This window comes from Anomaloglossus baeobatrachus, chromosome 6 (genome assembly GCF_048569485.1).
Source record: "Anomaloglossus baeobatrachus isolate aAnoBae1 chromosome 6, aAnoBae1.hap1, whole genome shotgun sequence".
Lineage (NCBI taxonomy): Eukaryota > Metazoa > Chordata > Amphibia > Anura > Aromobatidae > Anomaloglossus > Anomaloglossus baeobatrachus.
This window is the reverse complement of record NC_134358.1, coordinates 179,608,517-179,630,676: the sequence shown is the minus strand read 5'-3', so window position 1 is coordinate 179,630,676 and position 22,160 is coordinate 179,608,517. Positions and strand designations below refer to the sequence as shown.

Genomic DNA, 22,160 nt, shown 5'->3' with positions numbered 1-22,160 from the left:
GATCCTCACAAAGAATAAGCATGTCAGTTTGTGTGGGGCTTTTTTTTAATCTGCTTTTGCTATTGAAAGCATTATTTAGGAGCTCAAAAACCTTTCAGGTGATGCGTTTTTTTAAAAAGCTGATCTGACTTTGCAGCTGAGAAAAGTATCCTCAAAAAAATCGCCGCAAAAACGCTGTGTGTGAATGTAGCCTTAGATCAGGAATAGAAAAGCCATTTATAGGACATTTCATAACTTTCCCAAATTCCTATGAAAAAATATTCAGTACATTCTGCATTGCACTACTGTCCCCAATTTATTATATATTTTAGGAGTCGGAGCATTTTATACCGACTCCAACTCCACCAAAATGAGCTCCGACTCCACAGTCCTGATATAAATTAATAAATATTATATATATTAATAGACTGTTAGAATTTGTATTATGGCAAGAAAAAAAGCTAAGTAAAGAAAAACGAGTGGCCATCATTACTTTAAGAAATGAAGGTCAGTCAGTTTGAAAAATTGGGAAAACTTTAAAAAAAAGTGTCCCCAAGTGCAGTGGCAAAAACCATCAAACGCTACAAAGAAACTGGCTCACATGAGGACCGCCCCAGGAAAGAAAGACCAAGAGTCACCTCTGCTGCGGAGGATAAGGTTATCAGAGTTACCAGCCTCAGAAATCACAGGTTAACAGCAGCTCAGATCAGAGACCAGGTCAATGCCATACAGAGTTCTAGCAGCAGACACATCTCTAGAACAACTGTTAAGTGGCCTGTGCAGCAGGCCTTCATGGTAAAATAGCTGCTAGGAAACCACTGCTAAGGACAGGCAACAAGCAGAAGAGACTTGTTTGGGCTAAAGAACACACGGAATGGACATTAGACCAGTGGAAATCTGTGCTTCGGTCTGACGAGTCCAAATTTGAGATCTTTGGATCCAACCACCGTGTCTTTGTGTGACGCAGAAAAGGTGAACGGATGGACTCTACATGCCTGGTTCCCACCGTGAAGCATGGAGGAGGAGGAGGTGTGATGGTGTGGGGGTGCTTTGCTGGTGACACTGTTGGGGATTTATTCAAAATTTAAGGCATACTGAACCAGCATGGCTACCACAGCATCTTGCAGCAGCGTGCTATTCCATCCGGTTTGCGTTTAGTTGGACCATCATTTATTTTTCAACAGGACAATGACCCCAAACACACCTCCAGGCTGTGTAAGGGCTATTTGACCAAGAAGGAGAGTGATTGGGTGCTACGCCAGATGACCTGGCCTCCACAGTCACCAGACCTGAATCCAATCGAGATGGTTTGGGGTGAGCTGGACCGCAGAATGAAGGCAGAAGGGCCAACAAGTGCTATGCATCTCTGGGAACTCCTTCAAGACTATTGGAAGACCATTTCCGGTGACTACCTCTGGAAGCTCATCAAGAGAATGCCAAGAGTGTGTAAAACAGTAATAAAAGCAAAAGGTGGCTACTTTGAAGAACCTAGAATATAAGACATATTTTCAGTTTCACACTTTTTTGTTAAGTATTTCATTCCACATGTGTTAATTCATAGTTTTGATGCCTTCAATGTGAATCTACGATTTTCAGAGTCATGAAAATAAAGAAAACTTTTTTAATGAGACAGTGTGTCCAAACATTTGGTCTGTACTGTATGTACATGATTCACGTATGATATTTGTGAATATTTTACATAAACCCACAAGGCACTTTAATATAACGAAAATCATACCTCTTTACTAGATTTTATTTTTTGCAAGAGCATCTATGTAGCAAATCTTAATTATTTTTTATACCCTATACAATGAATAGGTTTATTTAATGGTCTGACATCCGGATAAGGGCTCATTCACATGACCGTTCAATTTGTCCTGGTCAGTTCCTGTTTTTTTGCGGACCCACGGACAGGACCATCTTTTCAATGTCTTGTGTAGGATCGGATGGTACACGGATGCACCTCCGTGTGCATCCGATCCTTTTAAAAAAAATAAAAAACCAAAAAAACACATCGGCTGCCGAATGTCCGTGCCGTTATTATGGAACATGTCCTATTCTGTTCCGTAATAACGGACCGTGACTCAATACAAGTCAATGGGCCCGCAAAATCCCTGGAAGCCGCACGGAAGCACTTCCGTGTGACCTCCGGGTGCCCGTGCAGTCTGTGTCCCACTCCCCCGCCAGCCCTGCAGCTGTCCACACTGCAGCGTGTCAGCATTTGCCCGCACTGCAGCATCAGCAGCTTCTCACACTGCAGTGCGAGCAGCTGCGGGGATGACTAGCGCTGCTTTCAGGTGGTTAGATGAGATTATTACCTGCTGTGACGATCTCCTGCTCTCCTAATGTCAGCGCTGTCACTGCCTTCTATGCCCGCTGCGTTCTCAGCAGTATGTAAATTTGCAGCTCATTTTGAAATGTTAACACTTGTTTACAGCTTACTGCCTAGAAAACCAACCTGCTCTGAAGCTGGTCGGGTTTAGAAGTAACAGCTTGTTCCTTTGATCCTGGCTAGCTACAGACCAGAGCTTACTAGCATAAAATCAAAGAACTTATAAGCCCTGCATGTTCTGCTGGGTAGGAGTGGTGGTCTGTCTCCAAGGCAACAAGCTGTAAACAACAAAAAGGGGTTTATATATCTCAAGAATTAGGCATTCCGTAGTTAAATTAAGGTGATCTTTATAAACGACCCTATATCCATGCTTATTGTACATACATTTTGGTCAACTTTATATACAGTGCCTTGCAAAAGTATTCGCCCCCCTTGAATTTTTCAACCTTTTCCCACATTTCAGGCTTCAAACATAAAGATAAAAATTTTAATGTTATGGTGAAAAATCAACAACAAGATGGGAAGATGGATGGAGCCAAATACAGGACTATTCTTGAAGAAAACCTGTTGGAGTCTGCAAAAGACCTGAGACTGAGACGGAGATTTGTCTTCCAACAAGACAATGATCCCAAACAAAGCAAAATCTACAATGGAATGATTCACAAACGTATCCAGGTGTTAGAATGGCCAAGACAAAGTCCAGACCTGAATCCAATCGAGAATCTGTGGAAAGAGCTGAAAACTGCTGTTTACAAACTCTCTCCAGCCAACCTCACTCAGCTCCAGCCGTTTCCAAAGGAGGAACGGGCAAGAATTTCAGTCTCTCGATGTGCAAAACTGATAGAAACATAGCCCAAGCTACTTGCAGCTGTAATCGCAGCAAAAGGTGGCGCTACAAAGTATTAACTTGAAGGGGCCGAATAATATTGCACGCCCCAATTTTCAGCTTATTATTTTTTTATAAAAGTTTAAAATAAGCAATAAATTTTGTTCAACTTCACAATTGTATCCCAATTGTTGCTGATTCTTCACCATAACATTAACATGTTTATCTTTAGGTTTGAAGCCTGAAATGTGGGAAAAGGTTGAAAAGGTCAAGGGGGCCGAATACTTTCGTAAGGCACTGTATACACACCTTACCCCTAGCCCCTGTGCTAAGCACAATCTGTGTATCTGACGAAGGTCCGACCAACCATAACTTTGTATGAACAATAAACATGCATATTGGACTGCTAATAAAGATCATTTTAAATTAACTATGGAGTGCCTAGTTCTTTATCTACTAGAATGTATAAGACCCTATTAGTGCAACACCTACACCTACCTATGATCTACATGCAATGGCAAATATCTGAAAAATGGATTCAATTTTAATAGGCAGTAAATTGCTAAATTGTTGGTATTTATAAGCATTATCCAACACAACTCATTTATGAAGATGTGAATAACCCTTAAAAGGAACATTAACTTTAAGTGATTAAAACTGCAAGAAAACAGGAGAACAGCCTTGCTTAAAGCAAAGCTGAAGTATTCTTAGCCATCCGTATTACCTGTGTCAGATTCCCTCTCTTCTTCTCTAGGTGGACTGATCGTAAAGGGCAGTTTCCGTTTCATAGATGACTTCTCTTTCATATCTTTCCCACCTTCAGTCCTATCCAGTTTTGGAGTCCGAGTAAATGATGCAATCTTTTCCTTATTCTATGAGCGAAAAAAGAAATATACAAAATTTAAAAAATAGCTTTAACTAGAATCTGAGGATAAGTAGTCACCATAAGTACTAGCAACGCCCTGATCCTAAAATAATTGGCAATCAAACATTTGGGCCCAAATTCATCAAAGCTTTGACAGCAGAAGGCTGGTGTAAAGGTTTTTCAGAAAAGCATTTTTAAGCCTACTGTCCGGTGTAAACCAATTGCTATACGGTTCGCCAAGTTCTTGAGAAAAGTGGTAACGGCTGGCAGTCAGGATTTATCATTAGCTGCACAGGTGGCCATAAACCCCAATACACATGCCACTGAACAGAATGCATGTGTGCTGATTGGGGAAAGGAAAGTAAGCAGATACTAGCGACTTATCTGACATTTTTAAAATATTATATCCCTCATGTATAGGGAAGGTTAGTAGGCGCTCCTACACATTGGATGGTTGAAAACCTTATGTAATGTTTGTAAGGCTTTATGTCCAATTTGCAGATCACGCAATATACAGCTCTGGCAAACATTAAGAGACCACTGCAAAATTTTCAGTTTTTCTGATTTTTCTCTTTATAGGTATATTTTTGAGTGAAATGTAAATTGTTTTTTATTCTATAATCTACTGACAACATGTCTTAGAGTTTCCAAGCAAAACATTTTGCATTTACTATTTTTTTAAATTGAGAAATGGGCAAAATTAAAAAAAAAAAAAAAAAAAAAATGCATTGCTATCAGACCTCAAATACTGCAAAGAAAACAAGTTCATAATCATCATTAACAAACAACAATGCTAATATTTTAACTCCGGAAGAGTTCAGAAATCAATATTTTATGGATTAACCATGATTTTTAAGCACAGCTTTCATGCGTCTTGGCATGCTTTCCATCAGTCTTTCACACTGCTTTTGTGTGACCTTATGCCACCCCTGGCGCAAAAATGTAAGTAGTTCTTTGTTTGATGGCTTGTGACTCTCCATCTTCCTCTTGATTAAATTCCAGAGGTTTTCAATGGGGTTCAGGTCTGGAGATTGGGCTGGCCATGACAGGGTTTTGATGTGGTGGTCCTTCATCCACACATTGATTGACCTAGCTGTGTGGCGTGGTGCATTGTGCTGCTGGAAAAACAGTCCTCAGAGTTGGGGAACATTGCCTGAGCAGAAGGAAGCAACTGTTTTTCCAGGATAACCTTGTATGCGGTTGCTTGATTATGCTCCAAAGGTTCTCTATAGGGTTGAGGTCAGGGGAAGATGATGGCTGCACCAGGAGTTTATCTCCTTTTATGCCCACAGGAGCCAATGACACAGAGGTATTCTTTGCAGCATGAGATGGTGCATTGTCATACATGAAGATGATTTTGCTCCTGAAGGCATGTTTCTGCTTTTTGTACCATGGAAGAAAGTTGTCAGTCAGAAACTCTATATACTTTGCAAAGGTCATTTTCACACCTTCAGGAACCCTAAAAGGGGCCTACCAGATGTCTTCCCATGATTCCGTCCCAAAACATGACTCCTCCACCTCCTTGCTGACGTCGCAACCTTGTTGGGACATGGTGGCATTCCACCAACCATCCACTACTCAATCCATCCATCTGGACCATCCAGGGTTGTTCAACATTCATCAGTAAACAAGACTGTTTGAAAATTAGTCTTCATGTATGTCTAGGCCCACTGCAACCATTTCTGCTTGTGAGCACTGGTTAGGGGTGGTGAATAGTAGGTTTATGCACCACAGCAAGCCTTTGATGGATCCTACACCTTGAGGTTCGAGGGACTCCAGAGGCACCAGCAGCTTCAAATATCTGTTTGCTGGTTTGTAATGGCTTTATAGCAGCTGCTCTCTTAATCCGATGGCCTTGTCTGGCAGAAACCTTCCTCATTCTAACTTTATCAGCCAAATATGTGCTCAGAATCAGCCACAAATCTCTTCACAGTACAATGATCACGCTTAAGTTTGCGAAATATCTAATGTTTTCATCCCTTGTCCAAGTCATTGCACTATTTGATGCTTTTCGGCAGCAGAGAGATCCTTTTTCTTTCCCATGTTACATGAAAACTGTGGCCTGCTTAATATTGTGGAACATCGTTTTTTTTTTTTTTTTATTGGGCTCAGGCTGCTTTCACACCTCCGGTTTTAGTAGAGCCGGCCAATCTGGCTCTAAAACCTATGCAACGGATGCGGCGACAAAACCGCATCCTTTGCATAAGTTTCTTACATGCGGCCCGACCGGTTTTTGCCGCTTGCAGCAGGCTACTGAGCATGCGCAGTGGGAAAAAACCCCGCATGCGGCGGCCGGATTACAAATCGCGCCACATCGGCCGGATGCAGCGTGATGCATTTTTTTTGCCGGACGAAAAAAACGTGCCATCCGGCCGCTGCATCGGCTAAATCTGCCGCATGCAGCACAAAACGAACGGAACGCAAGCCCATGCAGCACAATACGGCACTAATGTAAGTCTATGCAAAAAAAACGCAACCGGCGGCAAAAAACAAACAAACAAAAAACGGTTGCGTTTTTTCTGCAAAGCGCCGGATTGTGCCGCACAGGAAAAACCGGATGTGTGAAAGCAGCCTGACCTGGCAAACTAATTATCACAGGTATCGGAGATTGATTTCAGTGATCCAAAGAACCCTTAGACACAATACCATAATGGGTTTCATTGAAAAAAAAGAAAAAAAAAAATCCGCTATGACAAATCAATTTGCATAATAATTTGGAACATTGTGTAGAACAAAAAAAGAACAGCGCAGGGCTGCATCCATCAGACAATGGCTGAAAACAATGGTGAGACTCACTGATGTACTTCGGTCTCAAAGAGGAACCAGAGAACCAAACTAAAAAGAACCTAAAATTGCATTGTTTTTTTTCTAGGGTGGTGGTTCTCTCAAAAAGAGATGGCCAGTATGTATAGTATATAGTGGAAATGAATTGGATCTGGATGAGATAATTTGTGTTTAACTCCCTACCAGTGAGCACAAGCTGCCCCTTCTCAGCAGTGCCGGGCACAGAGTCTTCAGTAGTTTGGGATACTGAAAAGCTCAACAAAGCACAGACTGAAATATCAGGTCTACGCCGGCAGCAGATTAAGGCTACTTTCACACCTCCGGTTTTTGCTCTGCGGCACAATACGGCGCTCTGCAGAAATACCGCAACCTAGTTTTTTTGCCGCTGGTTGCGTTTTTTTTTTGCATAGACTTACATTAGTGCCGTACTGTGCCGCATGGGCTTGCGTTCGGTCAGGTTTTTGCCGCATGCGGCAGATTTAGTCGATGCCGCGGCCGGATGGAACGTTTTTTACTCCGGCAAAAAAAAACCGCATTGCGCCGCATCTAGCCGCTGCGGCGCATTTTTCAATGCATGCCTATGGACGCTGGATGCGGCGCGATGCGGAAAAAAACGCATCCGGCCGCTGCATGCGGTTTCTTCCACTGCGCATGTTCCGTAGCGTGCCGCAACCGGAAAAAAACGGACCGGCCGCATGTAAAAACTTATGCAAAGGATGCGGTGTTTTTGCCGCATCCGTTGCATAGGTTTCACAGCCGGATTGAGCCGCACAGCTCAAACCGGATGTGTGAAAGTAGCCTAACTCTAGTATCACAAATTTAGGTAAAGCAACAAGGAGACACTCCTGCTGATATTGATGAAAAACGAACACAGAAAAACACATCAGGAGCTTCTAATAGAGAATATCCAGACAATTGACCGTAAGAAGGTTAATAGAAGGGTCCTTCATATATAGGAGCTGTTCAGAAAGCTAAAAGCCGCTCTCCACTCCATCAAGGTAACCCTGACATAATACACGTGAAGTGGCTCTGCACGTTCCCGTACAAATAAACCGTCACTGAAAGACACTTATATGGAACAAGAAAAGAAAGGCTTTTACTTGGGCTCTAACAGCTCATCACAAGATGCATGTTCACTTCTAGTATGAACTACACTGGGTGCAGAATTATTAGGCAATATTTATTTTAGAGTATGTTTTTATTATTGATCAACAATTATGTTCTCAATCAACTCAAAAGACTCATATCAAATCTTAATATTTTTGGAAGTTGGAGTGGTTTTTTTTTATAGATTTGGCTAACTTAGGAGGATATCTGTTTGTGCAGGTAACTATTACTGTGAAGAATTATTAGGCAACTTAATAAAAACCAAATATATTTCCATCTCGCTTGTTTATTTTCACCAGGTAAAATAAAATAACTGCACAAAATTTGGAAATAAATATTTCTGAAATGCAAAAACAAACCACCTAAAAATTAGTGCGTAATATAGCCACCTTTATGATGACACCCAACAGCCTACCATCCATAGATTCTGTCAGTTGCTTGATCTGTTTACGACCACAGGTTCTCTATGGGGTTCTGATCAGGTGAACAAGAGGGCCATGTTATTTTCCCATCTTTTAGACCTTTACCGGCCAGCCACGCTGTGGAGTAGCTGGATGCATTTGATGGAGCATTGTCCTGCATGAAAATCATGTTTTTCTTGAACAATACCGACTTCTTCCTGTACCACTGCTTGAAGAAGTTGTCTTCCAGAAACTGGCAGTAGGTCTGGGAGTTGAGCTTCACTCCATCCACAACCCGAAAAAGTCCCACAAGTTAATCTTTGAGGTTACCAGCCCATACCAGTACCCCACCTCCACCTTGCTAGCATCTGAGTCAGAGTGGAGCTCTCTGCCCTTTACTTTTTTTTTTTTTTTTAATTATTTTAAAAGCCAAACTCAAATCAGTACAGGGTATCTCCTGCTCCACACCGGGCAGCAAATAATCATTATAGAAAAATTAACATTTAACAATGACATGCATAGTATCAGTCTGCTCGCAAACACAGCTCTCGACCCCGCACCTGCTCGAGTCTGACCCATTTTAAACTTTTTATAAACCAACCCAACAAAAAAAAGATAGAATACACAGCTGAAAGATAAAGCCAGAAAAAAAGCTTAAAGCGAAGAAAGCGAGAAGGAAAAGGAAAAAAGAAAAAAAAGAGGGGGTGGGGTAGAAGGAGTTGCGGAGAGGGGAGGAAGGAGGGGAAAGGAGGCGGGAGAGGGGGGGGGTGTTTCTCCGGAGCCTCACGACTGCCGTGGAACAGAGAACAGTCTAGTGTAATCCGCCGAATAGGTGAACTCCAACCAGGGAAACCAAGTCCTATGGAACTCATCCTGACGGTCATTGATAGAGGATATCAGGTCCTCCATATGCATGAGATCGTTCATCCTAGAGACCCACTGTGTCAGTGTGGGGGAGGGGGGGGGGGTAGTGGACTTCCAGCCAAGCGGAATGCAAGCCATGGCAGCCATGACCAGAAATCTCAGCAAGGAGCGCTTGTACTTAGGGGCCGGAAGTTCCGATAACTAATAGAAACAATTCCGGGCCCAATGTAACTTTCGTGCCGGTCACCAGTCCAATGACATCCCCCACCTCTGACCAGAACCGCTGTAGAGAAGGGCAGGACCAGAAGATGTGCACATAATCACCCTCCCCTGAGCCACATCTCCAACAGATGGGGTCAACTGAGGGGGAACATCCTATGAAGTCTAGTCGGTTCTCTGTACCATCTAGTCAGTAATTTGAAACTGGCCTCCAGCTGTCTGGAACTAATTGAAGTTTTATGCGCCAACAGTAAGATGTTATTTCTTTGCGAGTCAGATGGACCTAGGGATCGCGCTCTTTCCCACTGCAGTAAGTAGGCCGGGGGGGCAAGTTCCCGGGATCCGATAACAAGTCGTACGTCAGGGAAAGTGAGTGCCGCAGGGCCCCCTCCCCCAGACAACTTCTCGAGTCTCGTAAGAGGCCTGGCGTACCGAGTGAAGCAGGGAAGGGAACACAAAGTGCCTTAACTGCATAGCCCTCCATCTCCCCAGCGGGTCCGAAGGCAGGAGACCACTAAGAGCTGACAGAGATGGCCAATCTCCCTCTCCCCCCAAGTGACAGGCTCTGAATCTACCCTCCTGAACCCAGCTCCGAAACAGGATCTGAAAGGCCAGGACGGAAATCCGGATCGCTTTGTATGGGTGACATGGGGGAAGGCGACGAATCTCACCTCTCGAGTAACATTCCAAGGTAGCGCCAAATAGTTGGATGAGATCTCAGAGGACAGGGGCAAACTCGAGAGCCAAGGAGCGGCCGGAAGAGGGATGTCCGAAAAACTCTGTTCCAGGGCGACCCACGGCTTTATCCTAGCATGGCGGCACCAATCCGGAACCCTGATCATGTGTGTAGCCCAATAATACTTTTTCATATCTGGCATCCCCAGACCAGCTCTTAGGTCTGCACAAAAGGGAACGGAAGAGTCTCGCCGTCTTATTCGCTCAGATGAATCTGGTATGTAGTGAAGCCAGTTCCTTGAAGAAGGAGGTCGGAATGTTGATCGGTAGGGATTGAAAAAGGTATATGAGACGTGGCAATATATTCATCTTCAATACTGCACATCTCCCAAACCAAGTAAAGAGGCCCCTTACCCCAATTTGCAAAAGTCTGTTCTAATGGACTGCAGGAGGGGGAGATAGTTCAGCTTATATAGTTGACTGTTGCCCGCGGCCAGCTGGACTCCTAGGTACTTCAAAGATTGACTGGCCCACCTAAACCCGAACGCAGAATGCAACGAGATAACCTGCTCCTGGGGGAGCGATACATTCAGAGCCTCCGATTTTGACATGTTAATTTTAAAATTAGAGAGGTGGGAGTATGTTTCTAGTTCTCTCAGAGGATTGGGGAGGGAGACCCGAGGGTTAGTTAAAAAGAAAAGTAAGTCATCAGCATACGCCGCGATTTTGTAGGTGGAATCAGCGGCTTTAGGGCCAGAGATGTTAATGTTATCTCTAATTCGGCTAAGCAGAGGTTCCAGAGTCAGAATGAAGATCAAGGGCGAGATAGGGCAGCCCTGCCTGGTACCATTAAGAATGGGGAAACTATCTGAGAAAAGACCATTCACCCTAACCGCGGCCGAGGGATTACTGTACAACGAGCATATCCACTTGAGCATCATCCTCCCCAGTCCCACCGCCCGTAGAACCTCTTCCATAAATACCCAATTAACTCTGTCGAACGCTTTTTCTGCGTCGGTCGACAGGAGCATCAAAGGCAACCCATCAGATTTAGCCTTGTGTATGAAGTTCAACGCCTTAGTGGTGTTGTCTCTCGCTTCCCTTCCCATCATGAACCCAGCCTGGTCAGGGTGAACGATCCCCCCCAGCAGAGGAGAGAGTCTATCTGAAAGAATTTTGGTAAAGAGCTTCAGATCTGTGTTAAGAAGGGAAATTGGTCGGTAGCTGGAACAGGAGGAAGGGTCTTGACCCTCTTTGGGGATAACTACTATGTTAGCAGCCAGAGAGTCCCTCGGCAAGGGGGCCTTTTTGGAAAGTGGGATATTATTAAAGGCTGAAAGAAATGGGGAGAGCAGTAGGGAGTTCATCATTTTGTAATAAAGCAAGGGGAACCCATCTGGGCCAGGGGCCTTAACAGAGGGAGAGTTTTTAAATTGCTGCACAATAATCCTCCTCCGAGAAAGGTCTTTCCAAGGCGGCCGCGTCCTCGGGTTTGAGATGTTTCAAGCCCGAGTCCGAAATGTGCTTCCGCATCCGTTGGCGCAATTCTGTCCTGGCCCTCTCAGACCGCCCCTCATCTATTGAGTAGAGGGAGGAATATAAATCTTTAAAAGCGGAGGCTATATCCTTCGGTAAGGTAGCCCACCTATCCCCAGAAGTGTGTACTCTAGGGACATAGCCCCTCGCTTGTTGTGTCGGCAAGGCTCTAGCCAGGGTCCTGCCACTTTTATTGCCGAATTCGTAAAAGTGTCGCCTACACTTAGCCAGTGCTCCCTTAGCCTTATGGTATAATAAAGACCGTAATTCCTCCTTCCTAGCCAAGTTGGCACCCACTTCACCATCCAGAGACCCCTTATGTACCGCTTCCAGTTCTCTTATGTCTGCCAGGAGAGATGTAGCTGCCGCCTCCCGTTCCCTTGTCAACCGGGCCCCATGTTTGATGAACAGTCCCCTCACAACACATTTGTGAGCTTCCCACACAATGTTGGGAGACATCTCCTCCCCCCCATTACGGTCAAAATATTCAGGTCAAAGCCTCCCTCACTTCCTGCATTGTCACGGGCTCATTAAGTAGTGAGGTGTTCAGAATCCACTGACTCTTCCTCTCGATGGGGCAGCCAAGAGACAGAGTGATTGTAATCAGGGCGTCATCAGAAAATGATATGCACTCAATTGAAGCATCCACCAGAGAATGTAAGTCCCCATGTTTGAGAAAAAAAAGAGGTCCAACCTGGAGTAACAGTTATGGACAGCAGAATAAAAGGAGAAGTCTTTATCTAATGGATGCATCAATCGCCAAGTGTCCACCAATTGGTGATCATGGAATCCCCGTCTCATCCGCCGCAGCGTCAAGTGTGGCAGGCTGGACACCCCTTTGAACTGTCTCTTGCTGGCTCCAACGCAACATTAAAGTCCCCTCCGAGAACCAAAGTGCCCTCAGTGAATTGCTCTATCTGCTCAAGGTATCGCAGCAAGGTGGGGCATTGACCCGCATTAGGCAAGTAGACTGCTGCAAATGTAAATGTCTGAGTTGCAATACGACCCTTGAGCATCAGAAGCCTTCCCTGATCGTCTGACCGAGAATCTAACAATTCCCAAGGGAGCGTGTTAGATAATATGATGCTCGTGCCCCGAGATCTAGGATCAGGGGAGGGTGAGTGATGCACTACGGAGTACCTTCTGTCCGAGAGTTTATAGGGTTTGGCTTCACAGTAGTGTGTTTCTTGAAGGAAAGATTTTTCCACAGTAAGTTCAAAAGGATAGACCGTTCCTCCGGACTATGAAGGCCCTTAATGTTTACGGAGCCCACCCGTAGTGTAGCCTGCCTCTGCTTCGCCATTCTCCATCGCGAGACCCCAGAGAAACAATCAGGGAGGGGGAAAGAAAAAGAGAGATTGGGGGGAGGTCGGTGGGGAGGGAAAGAGGGGAGAAGTTATGTTAGAGAGAGAGGGAGAAGTGGAGAACCTTTAGAAGGAGAAAGTGAGAAAGAAAAAAGAAATTTCAGAAAAGAGCACAAGAAAGTGGAAAAGCAGCAAGACTGCCGCACGCAGTAACGGGAACCAGCCCAGGGACTGCTTAGGAAAAAGTAGGGACAAGAACTGACACGCGGCCAGAGTGCTGGCCCGAGCCCCACTTATTGATACTAAGTGACCCTATTCCCCAACAACCGGGGAGGGTCAACCAGCTATCCTCCCCCGAACGCCCCCAACCAGGACAAGCAAAATAAAGAGGAGCATTACCCCCCCCCCACCTCCCGCAAGCCATTACCATGAAAATGAAATTTGCATATACTTAAAGCAATACAATGTGTTCATATATACAAGTCAAATATACTTTGTCCAAACAACCTGGTTTCATGGCTAGGGCACTTGCTTCGAGGACGTGGAGGCGTGGACGAACCACCCAACTCCCAGCTCCTTAGCTCCGTCTCACGCCAACACCACCTCCTCCGGAGGCTCGCCTCCAACCCGGTAACTCCCGCTGTGTGCCTTGCCCTTCAAGTTTCCCCACCCTGGGTACGACTGGCAATACTCCTCCTCCTCCGCTGCCCCATAGGTGCCTGGTGTTCCCACTCCATCCAATCCGGAATTGAACAGTCTGGTATTCCCAAGGCGGCAAAGAGATCCGGAAGCTCCGAGTGCCTCCTTAACAAGAACACAGAGTCCCCCTTGCGTACAATCAAGTGAAAGGGGTGGCCCCATCTGTATGAGGCATGTGCTTCTTTGATGCTGAGCAAGAGAGGGTGAAGCAGGCGTCTCATGTATAGTGTACGGCTGGAGACATCTGGAAAAAGCTTCACCATGACCCCATCCAGCTCCACCGGACCGTGTGCCCAAGCTCCCTGTAGGATCCTTTCTCGGTCTCCATAATAATGCAAGCGACATAACACATCCCTAGAGAAGGAGGCAGATCTGGGGCCCGGCCTTGCGACTCTGAATTCTATCAAAGAGGTAGGTAGCCTCCGGAGGTCGGTCAGTGACCCGATTGAAGATGGTTAGGACATTAGTGTGCAGGAGATCCTGGGGCCAGTCCTCAGGTATACCCTTCAGCCTGATATTGTTTCTTCTGCTTCTGTTCTCCTGGTCGTCCAGAAGCAGGGCAAGATCTGACACGGGCATTGGAAGATTCACAGTCTCTTTCAATCCTCTCCATTCTACTCTCCAGGGACTCCTGGAGCCTGTTCCGTAGCCTCAATTCTGTCCTCCAGCACTACCATCTCCTCCCTTAGGGTGGATAGTGCCATCTGCTGGGAAAATTCAATTCTGGCTACCACATCCTCCAGGTCTTTCTTGCTAGGGAGGGACAGGATGAGCTCTCTCAGGGCTTGTATGTCCTCCTGTGGAGGGCCAGAGGGCAGGGTATGTGATAAGGATGGGGATTCTGTGTGCCCTGGGGGTGGAGGGGTCCCCTGCGTGCTGAATATGGCAGGCACACCCGGGTCTAGTGCTCCCTCCATGCCCGGGGTCCCTGCTCTATCTACAGCTGCGTGCTGTGAGGCAGACTGAGCTGCTCCCCCCCTCCTCCAGCCCTCCATGCCTGGGCCCGCTCCCTCCGGTCTCACCGCCGACTGTCCTCCGTTGCTCACCAGTGCTGATCTCGCGAGCTGTAGGAGGAGTGCCGGGCAGTTCCTGGGGAATCCCCTGCTGGAGGACGCCGCGGGCTCGCCGGTGCCATCTTGCTCTGGGCCGACAGTGGAGGCTCGGGTCCCACCGCCGTCAGAAACTTTGTCAAGTTTCCCTGGGGCCTCAGACTTGCCACCGGGGAGGCAGGAGCGGGCACCCGGTCTCTTCTTAGGGGCCATCCTGGGTAAGCGGGGTCCACGGGATCTGAAGAGAATTAGCTGCGGGAGCTCTGTAAACCAGCGTCCTCACTCCGCCATGTCAAGGACACGCCCCCCCCCTCTGCCCTTTACTGTTCCAGCCTCTGGCCCATCAAGAGTCACTCATTTCATCAGTCCATAAAACCTTTAAAAAAAAAAAAATTTCACTTAAGATATTTCTTGGCCCACTCTTGATGTTTTATCTTAGGTTTCTTGTTCAAAGGTGGTCGTTTTTCAGCCTTCCTTACCTTGACCATGTCCCCGAGTATGGCACACCTTGTGCTTTTTGATACTCCAGTAACGTTGCAGCTCTGAAATATGGCCAAACTGGTGAAAAATGGCATCTTCACGTTTGATTTTCCTCAATTCATGGGCAGTTACTTTGCATCTTTTTTGCCCAACATGCTTCTTGCGACCCTGTTGGCTATTTGCAATGAAATGCTTGATTGTTCGGTGTTCACGCTTCAAAAGTTTGGCAATTTCAAGACTGCTGCATCCCTCTGCAAGACATCTCACAATTTTGGACTTTTCAGAGCCCGTCAAATCGCTTTTCTGACCCATTTCGCCAAAGGAAAGGAAGTTGCCTAATAATTAAGCACACCTTATATAGGGTGTTGATGTCATTACACCACACCCCTCCTCATTACAGAGATGCACATCACTTGACTTACTTAATTGGTAGTTGGCTCTCAAGTCTATACAGCTTGGAGTAGGACAATATGTATAAAAAGTATCATGTGATCAAAATACTCATTTGCCTAATAATTCTGCACACAGTGCATGAGTAAAACAGCAAAATACATCACCCGCCACCATGGAGGTGCACCTTGCGATACACAGGGAGGGATTATAGTGCAGAAGGAATGGTTTCAGTTAGTCTGGAAAAGAGCCCGCAGCAAAGCCTGTCGCCATCCATACCACCGGAAAAAAAGAAAAAATAACTCTGCACAAGGAATTAGAAAAACAATTCTATTGCAGAGGTGTCCTTCAGTACAGTTGTTTTTCCTTGTGACACAGGAAGTTAAGGCTAAAATTCCTACAAGTATACAACATTTCAAACGTTTGGGTTCACACAAAATTTTGTATTTTCCATGAAAAATCATGGATCAAATGAGTTGCATAATGAATAGAAAATATAGTCCAGACATGGACGAGGTTAGAAATAATGATTTTTACTTTATATAATAATTTTCTCCTCAGACTTTGCTTTCATCACAGAATGCTCCTTTTCATCAATTCCAGCTTTGCAGACCTTTGCCATTCTAGCTGTTAATTTGCTGAAGTAATCTGGAGATATTTCATCCCATGCTTCCAGAAGCTCCTCCCACAAGTTGGATTGGCTTGATGGGCACTTTTTGCGTACCATACGGTCAAGCTGCTCCCACAACAGCTCAATAGGGTTGAGATCTGGTGACTGGGCTGGCCACTCCATTACAGATAGAATACCAGCTGTCTGCTTCTTCATTAAATAGTTCATGCATAATTTGGAGGTGTGCTTTGGGTCATTGTCCTGTTGTAGGATGAAATTGGCTCTAATCAAGCGCTGTCCACAGGGTATGGCATGGCGTTACAAAATGGAGTGATTGCCTTCATTATTTAAAATCCCTTTTACATTGTACAAATCTCCCACTTTAACAGCACCAAAGCAACCCCAGACCATCACATTACCTCCACCATACTTGACAGATGGCGTCACGCACTCATCCAGCATCTTTTCAGTTGTTCTGCGTGTCACAAATGTTGTTCTGTGTAAGCCAAACACCTCAAACTTCGATTAGTCTGTCCATAACACTTTTTTCCAATCTTCCTCTGTCCTATGTCTGTGATCTTTTGCCAATATTAATCTTTTCCTTTTATTAGCCAGTCTCAGATATGGCTTTTTCTTTGCCACTCTGCCCTGAAGGCCAGCAAGCTGGAGTCGCCTCTTCACTGTAGACTTTGACACTGGTGTTTTGCGGGTACTATTTAATGAAGCTGCCAGTTGAGGACCTGTGAAGCGTCGATTTCTCAAACTAGACACTCTAATGTACTTGTCTTGTTGCTCAGTTGTGCAGCGGGGCCTCCCACTTCTCTTTCTACTCTGGTTAGAGCCTGTGTGTGCTCTCCTCTGAAGAGAGTAGTACACACCGTTGTAGGAAATCTTCAGTTTCTTGGCAATTTCTCACAGTTTTTTTTAACTGCAGGTGAGGTACACATAGGTTAGGGACCCCAAAAATAGATATTAACTTGGCGTGGTTTTGGGGCTCTTTTGCTTTTGATCAATACAATGGCTAAACATCTCTTTTATTCTTAGGATTCATAGCAGTTATGCATATTCCATTTTCATGTTTCATTTTTTCAGATAGTCCATTGTATTTTTCAGTCTAGTATTGCCATAGCAGTTCTGCTTTTCATCATTCCCCTATACATTGTGACTAGTGTGCAACTCTACCCTATTGTTTAGTTATATGTTTTTGAGTCTTGCATCTTGTTCACACCATTGGTGTTCCAGACGTACATTCTTTTATTAAAGGTTTCAAAGTCACAGGAAGTATTCAAAACAAAACAGCTTTATTGAAAACATGACATCAAAAAGAGAAACTACAGCAGGGAAGATAAAAAATAAAAATGCATGTAAAAATACCCCTCAAAAGTACAATGAAAAAAACCAAAAAACCCAACAACCGTAAATCTAATATATAAAGGTGTGTGTGTGTGTGTGTGTGTGTGTGTGTGTGTGTGTGTGTGTGTGTGTGTGTGCGCGCTTTACAGTTACTCTCCAAAATCCTGCCTCCATTAAACTGAATAGAGCTGGGAGCTCCTGGCTATTAATAGCAACTGTCAGTGGTTGCTATAAGAACAAAATAAACTGTTAGTATAGGAAGCTTATGTGTGAGGTAATATGATGTTGGTGGGGAGACAGAGAGACATGGAAAGAGACAGACACAGCCGGGCAAAAAGAGAGCCAGGGAAAAAAAAAAAAAAAAAGAAAAAAAAGACATCCAGGAAAAGAGACAGACAGACAGACAGACAGACAGACAGACTAATACAAATACAGACAGAGAGATACAAACAGACAGAGACATAGACACAGACAGACAAAGAAAGACACAGACAGAGAGAGACAGCGACACACAGACAGAGACTGGGTGAGAGACAGATACTATCCCGGCAACGCCCGGGTACTACAGCAAGTAACCTAATAGGTGCAAAAACGCTGCAACATCAAAAACTTAATATTCATTGTGGGAGCTTATTGTCCAATTAAATTGACTGTTAACAGCGTCCACATGAGTTAAAGTAAAAGTTATATTCATCCTCAAATACCCCTACATCATTGAACAACAGACAGGACCAGTAAGCACAAACCATCTGGGACCACACAAGGCCACGTGCACACTAAGTATTTAGGGATTTTTTTTTTTACCTCCTTTGTAAATGAAAACCAGGAATAGAACAGAGGAAAAGTCTAATAGAAACACGGCACCACTTCTGCATTTTCCACCCACTCCTTTTGTCTTACAAATACTGACCGAATACTGAAGCTGTGCATGTATACTTGGCGTGAGAATGGGACGTGTGAAGGATGGGTGAATATTTATTTTATAACTTGTAACTAGTCTTCGCTCTTAATAAATGATATTGGAGGGAGAACACATAGATGAAGAGCTAATCACTAGATATGGGCAGAGCCTAATCAGTGTTGCTCCAATATTGGGAGGTCATGGACTTATTAAATTAGAAGATCTGGAATCATTTCATTTGAAAAGTAAACCTTTACCTTATATTATAATAATATAATTGTACATTTATTCTACACCAGGTATGCATGTATGCTGAATTAAAGAAATGAAGACAGCAGAACCAGAGAAATTCACCAGCTGTTTTCCGTGCATTCCAGTGAGCACAGAAAGACATCCGGAACATCCCGAGCCAGCTGCTGGAGACATGGAAAAATCAGATAGATTTCACAAAAACAACCTATTTAGGGAAAAACAAATGAAAACATCTGGTGCCTTTGCAGCAGTTTTCTTCTCTTACCTTTCGTCCCGGTGGTTTCTCAACCATGATGTTGCAGTCACTGTCGGAGTTCTCGCTGGGAATGACTTTGGTAGACAACGTTTTGGGCATTTTATTATGTAATCCGTTTCAACACCAAATCAAGCGGATCATTATGTGCCTGGAGAGACAGAAAGAAGTAGAAACGATTAGATCCTGTGATATATAAAAGGTAACCCTAGAAGGGTCAGACATCTGGTATAAAGGCCTCGTATGTGTTCAGGCAGCCCTTACCCTCCATATCACCCATCATTGTCACATGTATGTCATACCACTGCCACAAGATTCCTAAGAGGCCTCATCTAGCCATACAGATTGGGGTCAAAAATTGATATCAGCACATTCTCTACTCTGAGAAAATCAGACTAATCTGGGCAGAACATAATTGAAACCAATAATATTGGTCTTTCTGCACATTTACTGCTCGCAGGAGACAAGGGCTTATTGTGATTTCTGCTTTCATCCTCTCACTGAACGCTGTACTGAACACAGGCCCTTTTATATTTGCAGGAATTTACTACATGGCAGAAATGGTCCCTGACAAGTTATACATATAGATATATTACAGAAATAATCAGAATCAGCCCAATGCAAACGCATCCTTAAATTACTAAGCATTATTATTGCTAGAATATTTTAAACTATATGTTATTGTCTTAAAAGAAATAGTCACCAGATTTTTGCTATAATCTGAAAGAGACCTGATGTAGGGGCAGAGACCCAGATTCCTGTGATGTGTCACTCACTTCACTGTTTGTTACAGTTTCAATAAAATTAATGGTTTTATCAACAGAAGATTATCACTACAGGACTAGGTGTCTCATGCAATGTAGTCCTCCTGCTCTGTGTAACCAGACCCCCACCACTGATTGGTAGCTTTCTATCACTGTACAGTGTATATTGAGAGCTGCTAATCATGGTGAGAAGGGATTATACAGTGCCTACAAGTAGTATTCAACCCCCTGCAGATTTAGCAGGTTTACACATTCGGAATTAACTTGGCATTGTGACATTTGGACCGTAGATCAGCCTGGAAGTGTGAAATGCACTGCAGCAAAAAAGATTTCTTTTTTTTTAAATTGTGAAAAGTTTATTCAGAGGGTCATTTATTATTCAACCCCTCAATCCACCAGAATTCTGTTTGGTTCCCCTAAAGTATTAAGAAGTATTTCAGGCACAAAGAACAACGAGCTTCACATGTTTGGATTAATTCTCTTTTTCCAGCCTTTTCTGACTAATTAAGACCCTCCCCAAACTTGTGAACAGCACTCATACTTGGTCAACATGGGAAAGACAAAAGGAGCATTCCAAGGCCATCAGAGACAAGATCGTGGAGGGTCACAAGGCTGGCAAGGGGTACAAAACCCTTTCCAAGGAGTTGGGCCTACCTGTCTCCACTGTTGGGAGCATCATCCGGAAGTGGAAGGCTTATGGAACTACTGTTAGCCTTCCACGGCCTGGGCAGCCTTTGAAAGTTTCCACCCGTGCCGAGGCTATGCTTGTCCGAAGAGTTAAGGCTAACCCAAGGACAACAAGGAAGGAGCTCCGGGAAGATCTCATGGCAGTGGGGCCATTGGTTTCAGTCAACACCATAAGTAACGTACTCCACCGCAATGGTCTCCGTTCCAGACGAGCCCGTAAGGTACCTTTACTTTCAAAGCGTCATGCCAAGGCTTGTCTACAGTTTGCTCATGATCACTTGGAGGACTCTGAGACAGACTGGTTCAAGGTTCTCTGGTCTGATGAGACCAAGATCGAGATCTTTGGTGCCAACCACACACGTGACGTTTGGAGACTGGATGGCACTGCATATGACCCCAAGATTACCATCCCTACAGTCAAGCATGGTGGTGGCAGCATCATGCTGTGGGGCTGTTTCTCAGCCAAGGGGCCTGGCCATCTGGTCCGCATCCATGGGAAGATGGATAGCACGGCCTACCTGGAGATTTTGGCCAAGAACCTCCGCTCCTCCATCAAGGATCTTAAGATGGGTCGTCATTTCATCTTCCAACAAGACAACGACCCAAAGCACACAGCCAAGAAAACCAAGGCCTGGTTCAAGAGGGAAAAAATCAAGGTGTTGCAGTGGCCTAGTCAGTCTCCTGACCTTAACCCAATTGAAAACTTGTGGAAGGAGCTCAAGATTAAAGTCCACATGAGACACCCAAAGAACCTAGATAACTTGGAGAAGATCTGCATGGAGGAGTGGGCCAAGATAACTCCAGAGACCTGTGCCGGCCTGATCAGGTCTTATAAAAGACGATTATTAGCTGTAATTGCAAACAAGGGTTATTCCACAAAATATTAAACCTAGGGGTTGAATAATAATTGACCCACACTTTTATGTTGAAAATTTATTAAAAGTTAACTGAGCAACATAACTTGTTGGTTTGTAAGATTTATGCATCTGTTAATAAATCCTGCTCTTGTTTGAAGTTTGCAGGCTCTAACTTATTTGCATCTTATCAAACCTGCTAAATCTGCAGGGGGTTGAATACTACTTGTAGGCACTGTATATACACAACTCAGCATTAAGATAAACTGCTAGACCTGCAGCAGAGAAAACTGATGACAACCACAGCAAAGAGCCCAGGAAGGGACATCCTGGACTCATGATCCCTGCTCCTAAATCTCGCAGATTACAAAGCAAAATCTTGGTGACATTCCATTTAAGAGGCCCGTTTTGCCCACATAACCACACTTTTTGTTCCCCCTTCATTAATGAGCCACCATTTTTTTCCCCATGTAACATGAATGCTTGTTTGTAATGCTAGAAAGTATTTGTCAGTGTCAATTAGAGAATATTTTTTCTTATGTCTTAATTTTTTTTTTATGTGGTGCACAAATCGGCCCAATTCATCATTACGTCTATTGTTTAATGGATTGTCCACTACTTGGACGTCTTAACATTCCCAATGTTTACCCCCATTAAAATAAAAAAAAAACCCACATATACCCCCGCTCCGTGCTGGCAGTTTGCTGGCGCTCGTATGACGTAACACACTCCACATCGGCTTTACTCTCCTCCACCTCCGGATGAATAACTAATCGAGCGGTGAGGTCTGTGGCTTCTGCCTCTCCTCTTATTTAGGTTTCATATGTCCAAAGGAGAGGAGAGGGATGCCGGCACAGGTTGGGTGTAGGGCACAGGTTGGGTGTAGGGCACAGGTGATCCCCGGGGCAGCTTGCGCAGACACCGTGAAGCACACGGCTCATGAATTTTACAAACAATCAAAAACAGTCTTTAAAAA

At 44.6% G+C, this 22,160-nt stretch overlaps 1 protein-coding gene across 1 annotated transcript in view; it reads right to left on the bottom strand.

Annotated features, from left to right (window-relative positions):
• The window catches only part of ANKRD12 (ankyrin repeat domain 12), a 177,550-nt gene that overhangs the window by 68,254 nt on the left and 87,136 nt on the right, over nt 1–22,160 (bottom strand). Inside the window, exons 2-3 of the mRNA XM_075314537.1 lie at nt 18,892–19,030; nt 3,862–4,009 (exon numbers count right to left, since the gene is read on the bottom strand). Of these exons, the coding sequence (XP_075170652.1) occupies nt 3,862–4,009; nt 18,892–18,981 (238 nt within the window). The 5' untranslated portion in view covers nt 18,982–19,030. The remainder of the gene's footprint in view (nt 1–3,861; nt 4,010–18,891; nt 19,031–22,160) is intronic.